Source organism: Arvicola amphibius, chromosome 10 (assembly GCF_903992535.2).
Source record: "Arvicola amphibius chromosome 10, mArvAmp1.2, whole genome shotgun sequence".
In the NCBI taxonomy this organism is placed as follows: domain Eukaryota; kingdom Metazoa; phylum Chordata; class Mammalia; order Rodentia; family Cricetidae; genus Arvicola; species Arvicola amphibius.
In genome coordinates this window covers 77,797,303-77,820,121 of record NC_052056.1, presented here as the reverse complement: position 1 = coordinate 77,820,121, position 22,819 = coordinate 77,797,303, and the positions used below count along the sequence as shown (strand labels likewise).

Sequence of the window (22,819 nt, the reverse complement as noted above, 5' to 3'; positions counted from 1 at the left end):
TGCCAAGCTCGAAGGACTTCCTCACTGGATTCACCTGTCACACCTTAAACCATTCACTCCTCCAACTCAAAAAGATTCCTCATTCACAGTAACTCAGACAGGACCTTGCTCTCTCAAGTTCCAGAGGACACCAACTTCAGTCCAAGAAAAATAATGGTTCCATCTACACTTAACTCCTTATTACACTAACACACCCTCTTTTCCTTTTCCTATGTGTGACCTCTAAATTCTAAATAACTACTTAGTTGTCCTTACAGGAATCATCATCGCTCACGGAGACAAGAAATTCAGGTGATAAATATGGTCAAAAAACCTTATTTCTCTTTTAAGGCATTTTCTTTAAGTTCTAGGAAGCCAGCTTGACACACCTGAACGGATTGGACACGAACAAAATAAGTATTCAAACGGAATAAGTATCATTTAATTTTTTTATCACTCTTGGCCTCAAAAAAAACCCTAAAGCCCCCCACTACCTCGAATCCTTAAGCCTTCACCTCATATCCCTCCCCCCTTTAATCTTTCCTTTCCTAATGCGATTCTTGTTTTCCAGCACCTAACGACAACCCAGTTCCTCAAGATACCAACGGATGCGGTTTCAATCAGCCATCCCCGGGACACGGACCACCAGGACATCCCAGGACGTCAGTAAACAGGACATCATTACCAGGACACACCGGAACCATCCTAGGACGCCAGCAAATGGGACCAGGACACCAGGACATCGACCCCCCCCCCAAAAAAAAAACCCCTCGACGCCCACAAAGTCAGCAGGAAGCAGCTATGAGACCGGGCTACGCCCCCATTCCCTACCCACTAAGACTCCCCCCAAATTTTAATAAACCAAAAAGGGTGGAGATGTGATTCTCATGGGATGAGGACTACACCTCCCAGAAGGCCTTTGTGAGCAGAAGGCCCCTGCGCGCAAGCGCAGATCGCAGTTTCACCCCGCCGGACCCAAAAACTACATTTCCCAAGAACACTGTACCCCTTTAAAAGTTTTAAATCCCCCGCCATGTGTTCTCTTGTTCTCTCTCTCTCTCTCTCTCTCTCTCTCTCTCTATCCCTCTTTTTCTTGTTCCTCCCTCCCTTGACCCGCACTGTCGAGCACACCCTTCCCTTAATAAATAATTCTCCCACGCAAAAAAAAAATAAAAAATAAAAAAAAATAAAATAAAATAAAATAAAATAAAATCTGAGGCTTAGAATCATTGCTCTGCAAATCAACTTTATTTTTAAAATATTAATCTGAGCTGCAGGTGGAGCTCAAAAGTGATCTTGTCTGACAAACGTGAGGCTTTGGGTAAAGTTCCTGAACTGCAAAAAAGCATGCATGCTATAAGTCTTGCGACAGCCTCCTGTTCAAGAGCATGGTGACTCACAGCTGTAACCTCAACACTTGGGAGGCTGAGGCGGAAGGAATTCAAGTCAACCCTGGCCTATTTAGTGAGGCCCTATCACAAACAATAGAAAATAGCTTTTATTCTGAGTTATTGTATGTTATAAACATTATTTATGAAAATTTTCACCTTTCTAATTAATATACTTCCATTAGCATAAATACAAACTTAAGGAATACAATGTGCAGGAAACTGTGAAAGTCATAATCTATCAACCTCTATAGCAGACATTCACAATTTCAAAGCAATTTAATTTGAACTCTGCATTTGGGTATTTAGTAAAATATATATTAAAATAGCATACACATGTGATAAATAACATTGCAGATTGACTTAATGTGTCAATAAGAACATAATCTAATTATTTCATTTGCATGGGGTAAAAGAGCCTTGTTTGGAATTTCAAAGTCCACATATTTACATACTTGAATACTGAAAACATTGCAATATTGAAATTCCCAGTCTATCTCCGTACCGTACTATTTCCTCTGGGTAGCAGTTGTTAATGCTGTTGATGTATTCCTGCAGGAGAGAGCCGGGCTCTGCTTTTATCTCTTGCACCTTTTTAAGTCCTCCGCTAGTTACAAAAAGCCGCCGAGCTTTGCTGTCATGAGGCAGCACCTTAAAGGGAAAATGAACAGACAATCACATCTTCCTTCCCAAGCTAGCATTTTACTACTGAAAATAACTTAGTAGAGAATTTACTCTCAGTGTGTCTATAACAGAGTAATCCAAATCTGCGGGTAATGGGAAGTAAAACAGCTTTTAAAAGTCTATCAACTGTTCATGTTGTAGAAATGGAATAAGGCAATGAACATGAGCAAAGTTAATGCTATCCACTCATACATTAAGCTTACACTCCAGTCTTTCCGCCTCTACAAAATAGAGGCAGGCTCTTTAACAAGGGGAGAAGGGTCCCTAGTACTCATCCCAGATCCTCACCAGCCAGTCATCAACTGCAGCGGTTGTAGTAACTCAGAGCACAGATGTTGTGGCATTGCTTGCCTTTGCCTGTGCTCTTCCTTCTCTCTAGAATGCCTTCCCACTATAGGAATCCATCCTCCCCTGCCTGGTTAACTCCAACTTGTTATTTGTGGCAGTAACTTTAAGATTTTCTTTCCTTCCTTGAAGGTATGTTTCTTACCTTACTGAACTGACCAACAACGTGTTTCAGGATATTGGGAGGTGCATCATACAAAAATGGCTCGAGGGCTGGGAGGTAGGTGCATTTTTGAAGAATATTCTTTATGGCTTTTTTACTCTGTTGAAAAACAAAGCAAAGTGCATATAAAATCTTAACAATCCATAGCCTATATTCCTACTGAAAATGAAACCAGTTTACAGGCCTATCCTGCAGTGGTTACATTTTCACAAATAGTTATTTAAAAAAACTTTTGACTGGTTTTTAATGATAGAATACCCTGGCAGATATCATTGTGTTAAATCTTAAAATATAAAGTGAATTGTTAAGTTAGTTACTTAGGGTTTCTAATTAAAAGAGACACCATGACCACAGCAACTCTTACAAAGGAAAACATTTAATTTGGATGACTTACAATGCAAAGATTTAGTCCATTAAAATCATGGTGTGACATGGCAGCATGCAGGCAGAGATGGTGCTAGAGAAGGAGCTGAGAATTCTACCTCCTGTTCCAAGACAAGAGGAAGTGAACTAAATTAAACGTAGCTTAAACATAGGAAAACTCAAATCCTGCCTCCACAGTAACACACTTCCTCCAACAAGGTCACGCCTACTTAAACAAGGTCACACCTCCTAATAGTACCATTCTCTAAAAGCTTTGGGGACCACTTACATTCAAACTACCACAGACATCTAAAATAAAAACTTTAATCCGAGAGAGAGAGAGAGAGAGAGAGAGAGAGAGAGAGAGAGAGAGAGAGAGAGAGAGAAGCACTAGAAAATGGAAAGACATTGCATGCGCATGGGCTGGTAGAATTAATATGGTGAAAATGGCCATTCTAGAGCTATTTACAGATTCAATGAAGTGCCAACAAAAACTATCCTATAACTCATAAAGAACCACACAAAAAACCCAAAACAATCCTGAGCAAAAATAAATTCTGGAGGGATTACCATTCCAGAACTTAAAATATATTACAGAGACATAGTAAGTAATAAAAACATAAAGTTTTGGCACAAAAATAGACATGCAGACTGATGGAGCAAAATAGAAGAGCCAAACATGAGCACACATAACTTCAGCCACTTAGTATGTGACAAAAAATAAAACCAAGCTGAAGAAGAAAAAACATCTTCAACCAAAGGTCGGGGAAGTGGATGTCTACACAAAGAAGAATGAAATTAGATCCATATCTATCATCTTGCAAAAAAAATCTCCAAACTGATCAAAGACCTAAATGTGAAACCCAAAACCACTAGAAGAAAACATAAACAGAGTCCTACACAATAAAGGTGTAGGGAAGGACTTTGTGATTACATCACAGAATATTCATTGTCCATAGCAATGAAGGAAATGTAAATCAAAACAATACTGACATTCCATTTATCCCAGTCAAACAGCAAAGACCAACAAAACAACCAACAACATCTGAGACTGGGTGTGGGGAATAGGGCACCCTCATTATCTGCTGGTAGAATTGCACACCAATGCAGCAGTGTGGGAATTAGTGTAGACAATTCTCAAAGGCTAAAAATAAATCTACAGTATGACCCAGCTATACCACTCCTTGGCATACACCCAAAGAACTCAAACTCCTGTTCCACAGATAACTTCAGGCATGTTCCCCGCTGCCCTATTCACAAAGTTAGCAAATGGAAACCACCTAAGTATCCTTCCTTTGATGGATGGATAGTGGAAATGTGGTACCTATATACTATGGAATACTGTTCAGCTGTAAAGAAAAATGAAATCATGAACTTTTCAGGTAAATAGATGTAACTAGAAAAGAACATATCAAATGAGGTAACCCAGACCCAGAAGGACAAACATTGTATATTCTCTCCCACTGGAGGCTGCTAGCTCCAAATTTTCAGATTTAAGTGTAGTCCTCTCTGCTCATCAGGACCTTCTCTATGTAACAGAGAACATTACAGAAAACAACCACCAAACAAAATGCAGAGTTTGTAGCCCAGTCACAAACAATACCTCTACTCCTTCACCTAATACTTGGGGAATATTATGGAATTGGGGGGGTAGGATTGTAAGCGTCAGAGGATGGGAAATTTACTATGAGATTGTGTCTTCTAGGAATGTCAGAAGCTATAGTCATGAAGTCCCACCAATGTGACTACCTAAGCATCAGCCAAACAAGGACAATAGGCATGTAAAAGTGGACCAAGGAAAGCCCAGGAGGCGTCAGCCCTACATAAAGAACTATAAGCAACTAAGAAGGCTGAGAGCAGGAGAAATAGTCTTCCCTGAGTAAGAGCACACCAATTGGTTATCCCATACCAAATGAACAGCTCTAAAGACATATATAGGAGTAACATTATAAAGAATAGATGAGCAGGTTATATTCAGGAGTATTAATGTATATACATATGCATACATGTATATAACAACAACTAATGAAAAACAGAGGTCATGAATTGAAAAAGAGTAGAGGAGTATATGAGAAGGTTTATGGGGAAGAGAGGGAAGGCAGAAACTATGTAATTATAATCTCAAAAATAAAAGAAATAATAAAATACAAAAAATGACCCAGTTTTAAGATACAGGGATTTTAATACAGTGGAAGGCTTTCCTAGCATAAGCAAGAGACTGAATTATATTCCTATCACTATAAAATATTAATTATAATAATTGAAAAAGATCTGAATGGACATTTCTCCAAGAATACACATGAATGGCAATAAGTATATAAGATATTCTAAACAAATTCAGATCAAAACCACAAAAATGGCAACAATCAAAAATAAGTAAGTAAATACTATGAGTGGTAACTGTAGACATATTTGAGGTTCAAACTGAAGATCAGAAAGCAAAGCTGCCAACCACTGACTCTTACCTCTACCTCAAACCAAAAATGTGTGAGATCCTGTCTCCATGAATCTTGAAGACTCCACGCACCACATTCCACTGAGTTTCTGTCTCTTCCCCTTTATATTCCTCTCTCCACCCAGCCATATGGCTCCTGTCTTCCCTCCCTAGTGCTTGGATTAAACGTGTGTGATCCCAAGTGATGGGATCACCTTTGTGTAAGCTCTGTTTCTCTTTTAGATATATTCAATCTTGTGTAGCTCAGGGTAGCCTTGAACTCACAGAGATCTGTCTGCCTCTGTCTCTTGAGCCCTCGGATTAAAGGTACGTGCCACCACTCCCCAGCCTGTATGGCTGACTAGTATGGCTGCTTTGTGCTCTGATTTTCAGGCAAGCTTTGTTTAAAAAAAACACAAAAGATAAACCACTATATGGGGTGTGAACAAAACTAGAACACTCCTAATTAGCTAGTAGGGATGTAAAATGGTGCGGTTACAATTGAAAAATATTTTAGTGGTTCCTTGTTGTGTTAAACAGTGTTACCAGTGACCCAGAAATTCCACTTTGGATAATATAAACTGCCAGAGGAAGCCTCTCTGATGATGACTAGATAAGGCACTGATCATATTTATCTTTCTGGGTCTGGGTTATCTCACTAGGGATGATTTTTTTTTCAAGTTCTATCCATTTGCCTGCACATTTCATGATGTCATTTTTTTTTTTTTTTGGTTTTTCAAGAAAGGGTTTCTCTGTAGCTTTTTTTTTTTAAAGCCTGTCCTGGAACTAGCTCTTGTAGACCAGGCTGGCCTCGAACTCACAGAGATCCGGCTGATGTCATTTTTTAACAGCTGATGCTACATTGTGTAAATGTCACTTTTTTATCCATTCTTCTTTTGAGAGACATCTAGGTTGTTTCCAGTTTCTGGCTATTATGAATAAACCCACAGTGAACATAGTTGAGCAAGTATCCTTGTGTAGGATGGAGCATCCTTTGAGTATATGTCCAAGAGTGGTATAGCTGGATCTTGAGTAGATCAATTCCCAACTTTCTGAGGAACTGCCATATTGATTTCCATAGTGATCATACAAGTTTTCACTCTCACCAGCAATGGAGGAGTGTTCCCTTGGCTCCACCCTCACCACCATGAGCTGTCATTTATGTTGTTGATCTTAGTCACTCTGACTGGTATAAAATTAAATCTCAAAGTAGTTTTGATTTGCATTTCCCTCATGGCTAAAATGTTGAGCATTTCTTTAAGTATCTCTCAGCCATCTGAGATTCCTCTGTTGAAAATTTTCTGTTTAGATCTATATTCCATTTTAAATTGGGATATTTGGTTTTTTGATATTTGGTTTCTTGCATTTTTATATATATTTTTTATGTTAGTCCTCTATCGGATGTCAAGTTGGTAAAAATATTTTCCCATTAAGTAGACTGCTGCTTTGTTCTAATGACAGCGTCCTTTGCCTTACAGAAGCTTTTCGGTTTCATGAGGTCATTTATTAATCACTGATCTCAGTACCTACACTATTGGTGTTCTAATCAGAAAGTCATCTCCTGTACCAATGTATTCAAGGATATTCCCTAGTTTCTCTTCTATCAAGTTCAGTGTGTATGTAGAGGTCTTTGATCCACCAAAGAGACTAGAACTTATAGGTGAGAGTTCCATGTAGGCACCAACTCAACTCAATGAGTTGTGTGCATCCCAGAAGTGGGGCCCTGACATCAGTTTGTGGAGAGCAAGCTTTTGCTAAGTTTGTCTTAGCAACAGCCTGGGTTGTTTGGGAATTTCCATGGTATCCCTTTGGCCAACAATCCAATTGAATGTAATCTAGTCTTGCCACTGGATGTCTCCTCTGGCTACAAAAGATGGCCAGTTGAGACTCTGTATCCCCCATTACTAGGAGTCCTCAATAGAATCATCTTCATAAATTCTAGGAAGTTACCATTGTATTAGGTTTCCACATCACCCTCAAGTGCCCCCTAACTCCAAGCGTCTCTCCCTATACTCTTTCCTTCCACCCCATCTCCTCCTACCTGATTCCCCCACTACTGTCCCCTCTTGCCCCCAGTCCACTCATAAAATATATTCTATTTCCCCTCCCAGGGAGATCCTTGTGTCCCCTCTACAACTCTCCTCTTAACCTAACTTCTCTGGGTATTCTGATTGAAATACAGAGGTTTTTAAATTAACCTTTGATGATGGTTGCAATTCTGTAAGGATACTTAATACATTTTAATTACATTCTTTAAATGAGTAAAATGGGTGGTATATGAATAACACCTCAATAAAGCTTCTAAAATGAAATAACAACTGTGAACACAATAGGTACTAATTAATATTAAATATTCTGGAAATAGTACACAATAGGTAAATAATAATAATAATAATAAATATTCTATAAATAGCTTTGAAACTGATCCAAATGTCAAACTAAGATAAACATTTAATATTGATGCCTCTAAACAAAACAAATGAAAATAGACAAGAATGTTCATAATATATGTAGATAAGTTTGTCAGATAGAATACCTTAGTTTCTATTGAAATGTCTGGGATGGCAAAGGAGCAGACAAACAGTAGTATTATGTGGCAGCATGCTAACAACTGCTCTCTGGTTCTCCCAGAATAGATTCAATTATGGATTAAAGAGTGTTTATAGAAAGTGATTGTGTTCATTAGATTTATGTCAACTAGACACAAGCTAAAGTCTTTTGGGAAGAGGGATCTTGATTGAGAAAAGTGGTTCCACATGATTAGTCTACAGTGTAGAAGGAATGGAGCGTGCTGTGTCCCGCCACCCGGCTAGCTTTACCCAAAATAATTACACGGAAACTGTATTCTTTTAAAACACTGCCTGGCCCATAGTTTCAGCCTCTTATTGGCTAATTCTCACATCTTCCTTTAACCCATATTTAGTAATTTATATAGCACCACGAGGGGTGCCTTACCAGGAGAGATCTTAACCTGCGTCCATCTTGGAGAGAAGCATGGCGGCTGCATATATCGACTGCCTGAAGCGTCTCCCCACTGCCTGCTACCCAGCATTCTGTTCTGTCTACTCCGCCTACCTAATTTTCTGTTCTCTTAAAGGGCCAAGGCAGTTTTCTTTATTAATAATGAAAGTAACACATAGACACTCCTCCATCATTACAGGCAAGTCCATCGGGCATTTCCTTGATTGATAATTGATGTGGGAGGACCCAGCCCATTGTGGGTAGTGCCAACCCTAGGCAGGTGGTTCAAAATTGTAAAAAAGAAAAAAAGCAAGCCATGAAGAGCAAGATAGTAATCAGGGTTCTACCATGCCTTCTGCTTCAGTTCCTGCCTCCAGATTTATGCCTTGGATTCCCTCCCTCAATGAGCTACGACCCAGAATAGATAAGCCAAATAAAGCCTTTCCTCCCTGAATTGCTTTTGGTCCCATTGTTTTATCACAGCAAAAGAATCCATAACTAAAATAGTGGCATGCTTTTGGGACAAAATGAACTTTAGCATGGCCTTCTAGTTTGCCAGAATAACAGATGAAATTATCACAAGACAGTTCTTAATGTTTTCAGATATACTTTTCCCCAGTATAGTACTGTCAAATCAAGCAGAGTTGACTGAACTCCATCCTAAATCTATAAAACAACAGTTGATATAATCCAAGAGACTTTAGAGAAGGGGGAGGAGAATGGTGGATCCCCTACAATAAGATGCTCAGAGGAATTGAAGTCTGAGAAAGATTTTTGCAGTGTTAATATCAGGACTGACAATGGTTCGTTTTTCAGTTTAATATATAGAGAAGCTACTAAAAGCAATTAATTTATAGTAAATAAGACACATTTGATAAACTAAAACACATTAGGAAGAAAATCTAGAGCAATTAGTCAAGATACTTGCTGCCATGTCTGAAAACCTGGGTTCAATCAGCAAGGACCCACATAATGGAAGGAGAGAACTAATTCTCAAATGATGTCTTCTGGCCTCCCCAAGTATACCATGGTATGCGTGTGCACACAAATACACACATGCTCAAATAATCAGATAAAACATAATAAAATTTTAATAAAATAGCATGAAAATAATTCTTCGTAGGAAATACCAACAGAAATATAGTCTAAAAACCATTAATTTTATAAATAATTTGATATCTTTAGAGAATGTCTTTCTAAAACACACAACTAATCCATTGTTAAAGGAAAGTGATTTCAATTCTTTTGATAAATTTCTATTTCTTTTTTCAAGACAGGGTCTCTGGTAGCACAGGTTGGCCTTGAAGTTACTCTGTAGCCAAAGATGGCTGACCGCTTCCCCTCTTCCTCTGTCTTCAGAGTCCTAAGATTGTAAGTGTGTACCACCACGCTTGATTTTTAATTTGTATTTCTTGATTTAGAAAAAAACATATTATCCATCAGAAAATTAAGATAAATCACATGTAAAGAAAAAAACCTAGTTCTACCTAGCACATCTTCCCAAAGTATAAAGACTAAACACTCACTTTCACCTGCAAGTCCTCGGAGCTCTCTGGGGACATGTACAAAGAAAGCAGAACTGGCAGAGTGTTTGTGACTGCAACAGCCCTGGCATGCTCTGGCGTGTGTCTTCCCAACTGTCCTAAGGCCCAGGCAGCAGCAGCCTTAATGTGATCTTCTGGTTCTTCTGAGAGGCAGATTGATAACTGGGGTACACCCTGCCAGGAACCCAAAGGGCGAGTGTTATACGTAAATCTAGAGCGGACATCAAAAGAAGGCATATTGACCTTCATTCCTTTCTCCCAAATGACTCAAGAAATGGGCATATCATAATGCCTGCTGTCATTTAGGCCAATGAACTGGCTAGAATCAAACTGTATTAATTATCTGTAACAAGCTAACTTAACTATCCTGTATCTCTAATAGCTTTTACTTCCCAAATGCTACTGTGATCAACTAAAACTATTTAGGATTATAAAACTTTTCTTTTTCCTTGTTTAAAAAGTTAACAAAGGGGGCCTGAAGAGATGATCCAGCACTTAAGAGCACTGGCTGTTTTTTCAGAGGTCCTGGATTCAATTCCCAACAACCACATGGTGACTCAACAGCTATCTACAATGAAATCTGATGCCCTCTTCTGGTGTGCAAGCATTCATGCAGATAGAGCACTTGTATACAAAAAATAAATAAATAAATATTTTTAAAAAGTTAACCAAGGACTGAGAATACAGCCAGGAGCCCTTGCCTAGCATTTGTGCAACCCTGGGTTCAATCTTCATCAGTACACACACACACACACACACACACACACACACACACACCCCATTAATTTATTTTTACCAATTATAGTAAATCTGAAAGCAACGTGATGGAGTAAAATTTTAATAATATGAGCAAGTGGACTATACCCCATTAATGTCTTTCTTGAAATAACACATATTTATTTATTTATTTTGTTCAACTTAATTACATCTTTGCTCATCCTAACAAGCTTGAATGCCTAAGTAGGAATGAATCCTTTTGTTATACTAGTAGAATATGCTTATATTTTATATCATAAGCATTAATGTTAACTAAATAGTAAAAACATGACTACCTAGAATACCTGAAATATATCACAGCTTTTGTATCAAAGGAAAACAAATCAAATTCTAATTCCAGACTCTTGGTGAGCATATTTTTCTAATTTGATATTATAGTAATTACCCCAAATTCAGTACCCCCCCCAAAAAAAATCCTCTCGGTATCAGAAGGCCATGGCACCAGGCAAAGGTGAAAATTACTAGGTTGCAGTTCAATTTCCTAAAGAGGCCTACTAATTTTTTTCATTTGTTCCTTTCCTACAACTGCGTGTTTCATCCACCAATACATATACTTAACAGATAAAGCAGATAACAATATTTAAAGGTGGTAATAATTATTGATTCCAGAAACTGAGTAAAACAACATTGTCAGTTTCCCCGCGTTTTTTCCAAGGTTTACTCTAGGAGATATACTAACAAGCACTGAATTCAACAGTGAAACAATTGGGAAAATGGGTGGTTTCTTGCTCTGCTCAGTTAGATTTTCTCTTCTTATGGAGAATGTCAATGTGCCGTTCCACCACAGAACAGCTGGCTACGCCACCGGAAGTGAAGAGCACACACCTTGGAAATGATCACTGCCATGGCCAGGTTCTCAGAATGAGCAGCCACATAACCCAGCAACATGATGCCTGGCAGCCGTATGTTCCCTTTGCACAATCCGATGCAGTCAATCACAGCAGCCACGCCTCCTGCATTAACAATCAGCTGTGACAGCTGAGGAAAGAAGCCCAGATAACACAAGGTGATCTTTAAATATGGCTTGACAACACTTTATTTAGGACTTAAAATACAATTGACAAAATTGAACTATGACGTAGAGAAACTCTGTACTTCCTAAAGAGATACACAAGTATAGCACTCTTGCTGTTTACAGATACACGCACGTGAGAACCTTATTCTGTGGTTCACTTTCTTCACATCAGTGGAACAAGGTTTGCCTGTATAATGGATGTTAAAATCCTTCATCTAGAGCCTAAAATTGGAGCTAGTTTATAACTAGCTAATTACTCAGCTAATATTAATCACTGAAAACTCCGACATTAGAAGAGTCTAACCCACTTGCCCCTTTGCTGGCAACGACTAGTCAGCTGAGTGTACTTCCATTATGGAAAGTCCATGCAAATAAAGATAAATGAAACACGGGGACTAATGTGCAGTAAAATCAAAACTGTGAAGCGACCCATGTACAGAAATGGTTAAAACTTCAGAATCAGCACAGGCTTTCTTTGTATTTATTTTTTGCATGTAAATCTACAGAACTGATACAGGCCAGGAGATCTCTGTGGTCTGAACCAACCTTGCTCCTAGCTGACACACAATGACAGAAGCCCACAGCCCCTACACCTAGACATGGAAAGCTAAAAGTGATTAGAAGCTGGGTGTTAAACTCCAACTACATCAACACAACTCCGTAGTTCTCACTGGAGGGAATGTCACAGCCTGCAAAACATTTAGCAATGGACAGAGAATTTTTTGATTGTCCCCACCTGGGGGAGGGGTGCTGCAGCCATCGAGTGGGCACAAGCCAGGAATACTGGTACTCACTAGAACTAAGTATATTGCATCCTGAAGCACAATTTTTAGTTGTTTGTTTGTTTTTACCTCAGGTGTATGTTTTGCAATCTCTCTTATTAAAGTGCAAGCGTTTTTCTTCACGTATTCATCTTTGTCCTTCAGACAGGTGAGTACAACCGGGAAAATCTCCGCTTCAACAACCATCTCTGCCAGATCCACCGAATGTTTTGCAATCTGACTGAGAGCAGAAAGGACCTGGCGCTGCCGAGCAAAAATAAAATGTAACATTAGACATCATATGAATCCAATTGTGCACCTTATAATTCAGATGTAGTTTTAAAGGATTTATAATATTCCCATGCAGTGCTGGTTTTGAAGGCATGAAGAAATTATGGGGAGAAGCTGAGGCATGGCATCATGTGGCAAGGTCAGAATTACTGAAGAGGCCGGGAGAGGCCATCAATGAAGGCACAGCCTCAGCTACAGTGGAGACACCAGCATACTGGAACTACAAAGGACAGGGGCAGGTGTGGAGTGAAGCTGCTCTGAGCCTAGCAGACAAGCTGTATGTGCTGCAGGTGGCAGAGCTGGAGAAGAACCTTTGGAGACCAGAAGATCATGAGTGTACCAGAGATAGCAGGCACTGAGTTATCTGTTGGAGTTTGGTTTTGCTTTGATCAGATGTGCCCTGGTTTTTCCATCTTGGAATAAGAGAAGTAAGTAACATTTTTCACAGGAGCCCACAATTAAGGGACTCTAGATTTTTAAAGAGACAGTGAAGTTATTAAGTGTTGGAATGTCTAAAGATTATGGGACTTTAGAAATTGTACTATATTTATAATATAGTAATATGTTATATTAATGTTAAATCTTGGGGACGAACAACAAAGAAAAGGTTATGGTTTAAAGCGATGTGCTTATACATCACAGATACAAGTACGAAATGTCATAGTTAGCTTCAGCTGTCAACTTGACACAAACCTACAGTCACCTGGGAAGTGGGAACATTAAATGAAGAAGAGATTGGGTTGGCCTATAGACATGTCTGTGAGGCAGTTTCTTAGCTGCTAATTGATGTAGGAGGCTTCAACCCACTGTGGGCAGTGCCATCCCTAGGCAGGTAGACCTGGGCTGGATAAGAAAGGGGCAAGCCAGGAAAGCAAGCCAGTCATCAGCTTTCCTCTGGGGTCTCCACTTCAGCTCCTGCCTCCAGTTTCCAGCCTTGAGCTCCTGTCCTGGTTTCCTTGATGATGGACTCTAACCTGTAAACTAAATAAACCCTTTCCCCCACATTGCTTTGGTCATGGTGCTTTTATCATAGTAGCAAAACAGATCCCAATCATATCTTTACTGTATAATCTTTATAGCATTATTTTCACATATTAAAAGACCAACTACATAATATATTTGTATGTTTTCAACTATATTTACTAATTCTTTTTACTATATAACATCAATATGTACATCTTTTCATTTTCTTAGACTATAAAAGCACTGGTTTGTCTGTCTCTTAATCTCACTTTTATTACCTTCAATTTTGCATCAGGGTTGAGGATCATCTGGGCTAAGTGAGCAATCGCTCCTGCATCCACCACCGTCTGTGCTAACTCTGGAGAATGCTTTGAAATATCACTGAGAGCAGAGGCAGCAATCCTTTTCAAAGCAATTTCTGGCTCCTGGATACAGAGAACTAAAAGAGGAATTGCTCCTGCATCCACCACAGCTTGAGATAATTCTGTGGGTCCAAGAAAAGTTAGTAAGTGAGTATGGGTGGCTGACTCTTGGGCAAGCCATTTTCACACTGATGAGTACAGCAAATAAAAAGGATGAGGGTTTATTCGACTCTCTAGACAGCTGCATTTTAAGTCAGTAGATGGAGTAGGTGATCTATGTTTCCCTCACATACAACACATCTACCAAAGAGAAAAAAAAGAACTCCAATTTGATTTGTATAATTCATTAATATAATTTCTGTTAATTATTGACCACTGGGCATGGGAGCACATACCTCTTTAAAAGGTAAAGGAAGAAGTTCAGGAGTTCAAGGCAAGCCTCAGATATATAGTAAGTCTGAGGCTAGCCTAGGCTACAAGAGGGCCTGGCTCAAAGAGAAAATCATATTACACAGTTCAAACACTGGGCTTAAATCAAGCTGGAACTGACTGGAAGCCTTGTACCTTGATGGAGGATGGTCATCTGTCTATGTGTTACCTTCACTGGTTAATAAATAAACTGCCTTGGCCCTTTAATAGGACAGAAAATTAGATAGGCAGAGTAGACAGAACAGAATTGTGGGAGAGAGAAAGGGAGTCAGGCAGACGCTTCAGGCAGTCGCCATAGCTCTCCTCTCCAAGATGGAAGCAGGTTAAGAATCTTCCTGGTAAGCCACCCCTTGTGGTGCTACAAAGATTACTAAATATGGGTTAAAGCAAGATGTGAGAATTAGCCAATAAGAGGCTGAAACTAATAGGTCAGGCAGCGTTTAAAAGAATACAGTTTCCATGTAATTATTTTGGGTAAAGCTAGCCTGGTGGTGGGACACAGCCCGCCGTTCCATCTACAGTACCTGAGGGATAGCTCTCACAATATCAAAAGGTGCTATGTAAGCGGCCAAAAGAAAAAGCAATCAGCAGTGCCACCAGCTGTAAGCTTGTGAACCACAATAATGTACAACTCAACAAAATATCCTTGATATTGCAATATCGGTACAGTTATCTTGTGGGTAACCAACAGCTATCTAATTGGATTTCAGGTCTGATCAATAGAATGGAATTTATGATAGGTACTGGAAACCTAAACAACTGGCACTGGCTAGAGAGGTTATAAGACCCTAGGCCCTGCCATTTTCCTAAACCAATACAATCTATAGCTGTATTCTAAGTACTTGTCCTTGTACTTGGCAGAGATTCATGACTAGTCAAAATGCCAAGAAAAACTGACCAACCATCGGGCATCCAGCCCCAAATAATACATTCACAATGCAACTCCTATACCTGGGGCTCAGAGGAAAAAAATCACAGAAGGGAGGGCAGAAGGCTTATAAGAGCCAGAGGTTCAGCACATGTGCTGCAAGATTGTATCTTCTAGGCAACCTGCACCCTGAAACCTCAATGATACAGTTTCCAAAACAAGACCTCCATAATAACAACACAAGCTGACGTACCAAAATGGATAGCAAGACATAAATCATCTTTTGTAAAATAATTATTTCTCTTTATACTCCCATACATTTTATCCTCTGCAAGACATAGCAGGGGTAGCTGCGCATATAAACTCACAGCAATTATGACAGTCTTTATATACAAGACCTGTGCAAACTTAGTCAAACCAAACCCCAACATGAAAAGGGGAGGTAGACAAGAAGTCTCACCCCTAGCCAGGAAGCTATTGGCAATTGATAGCCGCTAGGTGAAGCACAGTTGGTTTTCTTGTAGAATATATCTCCTATTAAGTTGATCGTGCTCCAGCCAAAGGCCACACATACAAAAATATATGAGCAGTAGAAACCAGCCATCAAGGATATATAAAAATAAAAGATAACATAAAAGTTAGGTGGGTATTGTTGTGGAATATTAGTTGAAGATGTGTTACATTAGTTATGCTGTGGAACATTTACTTAATGATGCAAAGATGTATGGTATTCTTTTATGTTACACTTGTCTATCTCTGTGAAGCTGTCTTTTTTTTCCTGTCTAAAATACCTAATTGGGTTAATAAAGAGCTGAATGGCCAATAGATAGGCAGGAGAAAGGATAGGCAGGGCTGGCAGACAGAGAGGATAAATAAAAGGAGAATAATGTAAGATTGATGCACGAGAAAAGGAGACAGAGAGCAGGACATCAGGGGTCAGCCATCCAGCTACACAACCAGCAACAGAAAAAGAATGAAGAAAAAGGAAGGAAATAAAAAAGAGAGAGGAAGGGAGACAGAGAAAGAGGAAAAAATAGGAAAGAAGGAAGGAAGGAAGGAAGGAAGGAAGGAAGGAAGGAAGGAAGGAAGGAAGGAAGGTATAGAATAGGGAAAAATAAAAGCTCAGAGGCAAAATAGATAGGGTAATTTAAGTTAGGAAAAGTTGGCTAGAAACAAGTCAAGCTAAGGCCAAACATTCTCAAGTAAGAATAAGTCTCTGTGTGTTTATTTGGGAGCTGAGTAATGGGCCCCCAAAGAGCAAAGAGTAAAAAACCACCAACTACAGGATATGTAATGAAAGGCTGGTGGATCTGGGAGGAGTTCAAGGAAAGGGCGCATCTGATCAAAACACTTTGAATGAAATTTCCAAACACACACACACAAAAAAAAAAAAAAAACTTAAGCATGAAAGTTTTCTAAACTTTTTTTAAAAAGATACTTTCAAGAATTTCTACTATTAGGGCTAAAGAGAGCAGCAAGCAGTTAAAAGGACCCAGGCTTCATTCCCAGCACCCACGTGGCAGCTCACACCATCTGTAACTCCAGTCCCAGGGGATCCAACACTCTCTTCTGGCCACTCCAGCACTGCATACATGTGGTGCTGCAGACACACAGCAATCAAACACACAAAGTAAAAATGAAGATTATTTTTTTAATTACTAGTCCTGGAAAGATAGCTCAGTGGTTAAGAATGCTCACTGCTCTTTCAAAGGACCAGAGTTTGGTTCCCAGCACCCACATCATGCAGCTCACAATTTCAGATTTCAGGAGTCTTACACCATCTTTCAGGTTTCCATAGGCACCTACACATATGATATATATCACACAGATACGTACATATACATAAAAATTTTAAGAATTAGCACTATATACTAGAAACATTCATTTATTCACACTTCTGTTGTTTCTATTAATTAATTGGAACCTGACAGCCAAGAGTTTTCAGCACAGGAACAGTTGACCCTAATTGTCCTCATCACTGTGAGTAGAGAACAAAGTCAGGCTACTCCTCCTTGAGCTGCATCTTTATACAGTTCTCCATCTCTGGAGCTTTCCATAATTGTTTCTAACAGAGCTATAAGGCTGATATGCAACAATTTTTAAATAATAGCAACATGGAAAACTGGAATAAATGAGTGTTTACTTCACAATTCTTCTTAAAATGTCTGAGCTGTTTGTAGAACATGCCTGGAGTGGTTTGCTTATTTGGTTCTTTTTCTAACATACTGGTGCTGGACTGAACTGTACTGATTTTGCACTAACAGCTGTAAAGTGAAATGGATCAAAATCTTTACCTTAAATAATCAAAAATCACAGAATAAGCTTAAGGTTTACAAAATAGAACAAGGATAGAAGGGAGGACTTTGAAGGTCAACCACATCATAAAGTTAGTTCCAGCACGAGATGGGTGGGACATTAGAATTGACTCAGTATCTCACTCAGACGTCACAGAGAAGCTTGCCTTGTGGTAGATGAGAACTAACAGAGACCCACAACTGGACAGTAGGCAGAGACCGAGAGACTTTGGAACGCTGAGTCCCAAAGGGTGTGTCCTCATCAAACCACTCTCTTCAGGACTTAGGGAGCTATGAGGAAAAGAAGGCAGGAAGACTGTAGGAGCCAGAGTGGATGGATGGCTCCAAGGAAACAGGGTCTTCCATACACAACAGACTGCTGCAATGTGAACTCTGTGAGACTGCGGCGACAGGCACAGAGCCTGCACAGGTTCAGGTCAGTGGAGTTCTCGCACTAAAACAGGGAAGTGGACAAGAGCTCCCATCCCTAACCAAGAAGCTATCTCCAGCAGTCATCTACTTGCCAATGAAAACCCAGTTTTCTTCAATGGAGTCTCACTGGGATATAAACCAGAAGTAGACGGCCAACAGGAAATGAATTCAATGTTACTTTTGTAGACTACTGTCTCATATTGCTTTGCTTGGACATTTTTTTTCCTTACTTGATTTCTGCTTGAATATTATGGTCTCCAATTTTGTATTTTTATGAGTTTTGTGTGAGTTTCTTGTGCTCTTTCTTTCTTTCCTTCTTTCTTTATTTTTTGTTGGTTCTGGTTTGTTTGATTATTTGTTTGTTTTCTAAAGAGAGAGAGAAAGGCCTTTACTTCCTGGTCATCCTGCAGGGGCTACTCTCCCCGGCTACTGCCTCCCTCTTCCTATCCCATCCCAGCTTGCACCCAAAAACCCCTCCCTTCTTCCTCCCTGCACTGGGACGGGGTAGTGAGTGCATTCGGGCAGGAGTTCGCTTGTTTCAATAGCCTGCCTGCAGCAAGGTAGGCCTTTAGTCTGCAAGGTTTCTGGACACCTAGGGGCTCTGATCCTGTATCAGAAGATCCATCAGAGGGCCTGCCTGCAATGAAGTAGGCCTTTTGTCTGCGAAGTCCCTGGCCACCTAGCTGCTCTGATCCTGTACCAGAAGATCCATCAGAGGAGTCCCTGGCCAGCAAGGGGAACTGATCCTTAACCAGAAGATCCATCAAGGAGCATTTGGAAGAAGACAAGGGCAGGCACCAATGCAAGAATCCCTCCAACAATCTGAAAAACAACACGAAAACACCAGAACCCAGAGAACTTACAATAGGAGGACTTGAACACCCTAATCAAGAAGAAGTAGAAAAAATTGATTGATGAAAGTGATAGAGTCCCTTAAACAGGAGGTGAAAAACTCAGTTATAGAAATGGATGAGAAGAATAACAAAAAGTTTGAAGAAAAGAGTAAATCCGTAAATGATATCCTAGGAAACCAAGAAAAAACAATCAAACAGATAATGGAAACAGTGCAAGACTTGAAAACTGAAATGGAGGCAAGGAAGAAAACACAACCCGAGGGCCAGCTGGATATGGAAAATCTATGTAAATGAACAGAGACTACAGAAACAAGCATAACCAACAGAATACAAGAGATAGAAGAAAGAATCTCAGATTCTGAAGATACCATAGAGAAAATAAATGTACTGATCAAAGAAAACAGCAAATCCAACAAATTCTCATCACAAAACATTCAGGAAATCTGGGACACAATAAAAAGACCAAACTTAAGAATAATAGGCGTAGAAGAAGGAGAAGAATTACAGCTCAATGGTCCAGAAAATATATTTAATAAAATTATAGAAGAAAACTTCCCAAACCGAGAGAAAGATATTCCTATTAAGGTTCAAGAAGCTTACAGAACACCAAATAGACTGGATCAAAAAAAATCATCCCCTCGCCATATTATAATCAAAACACAAAACATACAGAATAAAGAAAGAATATTAAGAGCTGCAAAGGAAAAAGGTCAAGTAACATATAAAGGTAAACCTATCAGACTTACACCTGACTTCTCTATGGAAACCATGAAAGCCAGAAGGTCCTGGACAGATGTTTTGCAGAAACTAAGAGACCATGGATGCAAGCCCAGACTACTATACCCAGCCAAGCTTTCGTTCACTATCAATGGAGAAAAACAAAATATTCCAGAATAAAAACAAATTTAAACAATATGTAGCCAAAAATCCAGCCTTACAGAAAGTAATAGTAGGAAAATCACAAACTAAGGAGTCCAACAATGCCCACAATAACTCAAACATCTAGCAACCCTTCACCAGCACAACTCAAAAAAGGGAAACACACAAACTCTGCTACCAAAAAAAATAATAATAACGAGAGTTAACAACCACTGGTCATTAATATCACTTAATATCAATGGACTCAATTCACCTATAAAAAGGCACAGGCTAGCCCCAACTCCCCCCGCCACCCGCACACTTCCTGCTCTTCCTGGCAGGGGTTATTCTCCCCGGATACTGCCTCTCCCTTCCTGTCCCTTCCCAGATTGCACCCAGAATCCCCCCTCCCCCGCCTCATCGTCCCTTCTTTGGGGCCACAAAATCCCACAGCTCAGCCTGTTTGGGCACCAGGGACCTGGAATTGAGTGCACCCAGGCCGGTGGGAGGTCCCGTCCTTCATTAGTCTGCCTGCAGCAAGGTAGGACCTTTGTCAGTGAGCTGCTTGCCCTGCAAGGAGACCTGACAGTCTGCCAGAGGATCCATCATTCATTGGGGTGAGTGAATTGAATTCATTGGGATGAATTGAACTTCTAAAAGAAGACACAAAGGGGATTATTCAGAGGAACAAATGGGCAGGCGCCAATGCAAGAATTCCTCTAACAATTTGAAAAACAACATGAAAGCACCAGAACCCAGCGAACTTATAACAGGAGGACTTGAACACACTAATCAAGAAGAAGTAGAAAAAAATGACTTTATGAAAGTAATAGAGTCCCTTAAACAGGAGGTGAAAAACTCCCTTAAGGAAATGGACGAGAAGAATAACAAAAAGTTTGAAGAATTGAGTAAATCCGTAAATGATATCCTAGGAAACCAAGAAAAAACAATCAAACAGATAATGGAAACAGTGCAAGACATGAAAACTGAAATGGAGGCAAGGAATAAAACACAACCCGAGGGCCAGCTGGATATGGAAAATCTATGTAAACGAACAGAGACAACAGAAACAAGCATAACCAACAGAATACAAGAGATAGAAGAAAGAATCTCAGATTCTGAAGATACCATAGAGAAAATAAATGCACTGATCAAAGAAAACAGCAAATCCAACAAATTCTTATCACAAAACATTCAGGAAATCTGGGACACAATAAAAAGACCAAACCTAAGAATAATATAGGCGTAAAAGAAGGAGAAGAAATACAGCTCAATGGTCCAGAAAATATATTTAATAAAATTATAGAAGAAAACTTCCCAAACCTAAAAAAAGATATTCCTGTTAAGGTTCAAGAAGCTTACAGAACACCAAATAGACTGGATCAAAAAAAACATACCCTTGGCATATTATAATCAAAACACAAAACATACAGAATAAAGAAAGAATATTAAGAGCTGCAAAGGAAAAAGGTCAAGTAACATATAAAGGTAAACCTATCAGACTAACACCTGACTTATCTATGTAAACCATGAAAGCCAGAAGGTCCTGGATAGATGTTTTGCAGAAACTAAGAGACAATGGATGCAAGCCCAGATTACTATACCCAGCCAAGCTTTCATTCACTATCAATGGAGAAAACAAAATATTCCAGGATAAAAACAAATTTAAACAATACATAGCCACAAATCCAGCCTTACAGAAAGTAATAGAAGGAAATTCACAATCAAAGGAGTCCAGCATTACCCAAAATAACTCAGACATCTAGCGACCCTTCACCAGCACATCTCAAAGAAAGGAAACACACAATCTCTACTACCAAATAAAAAATGACAACCGGAGTTAACATCCACTGGTCATTAATATCACTTAATATCAATGGACTCAATTCACCTATAAAAATGCACAGGCTAAGAGATTGGATACGAAAACAGGATCCAACATTCTGCTGTTTACAAGAAACACACCTCAACCACAAAGACAGACATCTACTCAGAGTAAAGGATTGGGAAAAGGTTTATCAAGCAAATGGACCTAAGAAACAAGCCGGTGTGGCCATACTAATTTCTAACAAAGTTGACTTCAAGCTAAAATCAATCAGAAGAGATGGAAAGGGACACTTTATACTCATTACAGGAAAAATCTATCAGAATGAAGTCTCAATCCTGAATATCTATGCCCCTAATACAAAAGCACCCACTTATATAAAAGAAACATTACTAGAACTCAAGGCAGCCATCAAACCAAACACACTGATAGTGGGAGACTTCAACACTCCTCTTTCACCAATGGACAGGTCAATTCGACAGAAACCTAACAAAGAATTAAGAGACTTAATAGAGGTAATGAACTAAATGGACTTAACAGACATCTATAGAACATTCTATCCAAACAGGAAAGAATATACCTTCTTCTCTGCGGCTCATGGAACCTTTTCGAAAATTGACCACATACTCGGTAACAAAGCAAACTTCCACAGTTACAAAAACATATTAGTAACCACCTGCATCTGATTGGATCACCATGGATTAAAATTAGAATTCAACAACAGTGCTACCCCCAGAAAGCCCACAAACTCATGGAAACTGAACAGTCAACTACTGAACCACAGCTGGGTCAAGGAAGAAATAAAGAAAGAAACTAAAGTATTTCTTGAATTTAATGAAAATAAAGACACAACATACTCAAACTTATGGGACACTATGAAAGCAGTGCTAAGAGGAAAATTCATAGCACTAAGTGCCCACTTTAAAAAAAAAAAACGGAGAAAGCACACATTGGAGACTTAACAGCACACCTGAAAGCTTTAGAAAAGAAAGAAGCAGACTCACCTAGGAGGAGTAGAAGACTGGAAATAATCAAACTGAGGGCAGAAATCAACAAAATAGAAACACGAAAACAATCCAAAGAATCAATGAAACAAAAAGCTGGTTCTTGGAGAAAATCAACAAGATTGACAAACCCCTAGCCAAACTCATCAAACGGCAGAGGGAGAACACACAAATTAATAAGATCAGAAATGAAAAGGGGGACATAACCACAGACACAGAGGAAAT

General features: G+C 39.4%; 1 protein-coding gene across 4 annotated transcripts in view; it reads right to left on the bottom strand.

Moving 5' to 3' along the window:
- Positions 1-22,819, bottom strand: part of LOC119824649 (sperm-associated antigen 6) — a 141,694-nt gene that overhangs the window by 34,544 nt on the left and 84,331 nt on the right. For all 4 annotated transcript variants that reach the window (XM_038344955.1, XM_042055875.1, XM_038344956.1 and 1 more), the window contains 6 exons: positions 13,947-14,152; positions 12,505-12,678; positions 11,464-11,616; positions 9,844-10,035; positions 2,542-2,658; positions 1,873-2,018 (listed from right to left, as the gene is read on the bottom strand). In XM_038344955.1, the coding sequence (XP_038200883.1) occupies positions 1,873-2,018; positions 2,542-2,658; positions 9,844-10,035; positions 11,464-11,616; positions 12,505-12,678; positions 13,947-14,152 (988 nt within the window). The remainder of the gene's footprint in view (positions 1-1,872; positions 2,019-2,541; positions 2,659-9,843; positions 10,036-11,463; positions 11,617-12,504; positions 12,679-13,946; positions 14,153-22,819) is intronic.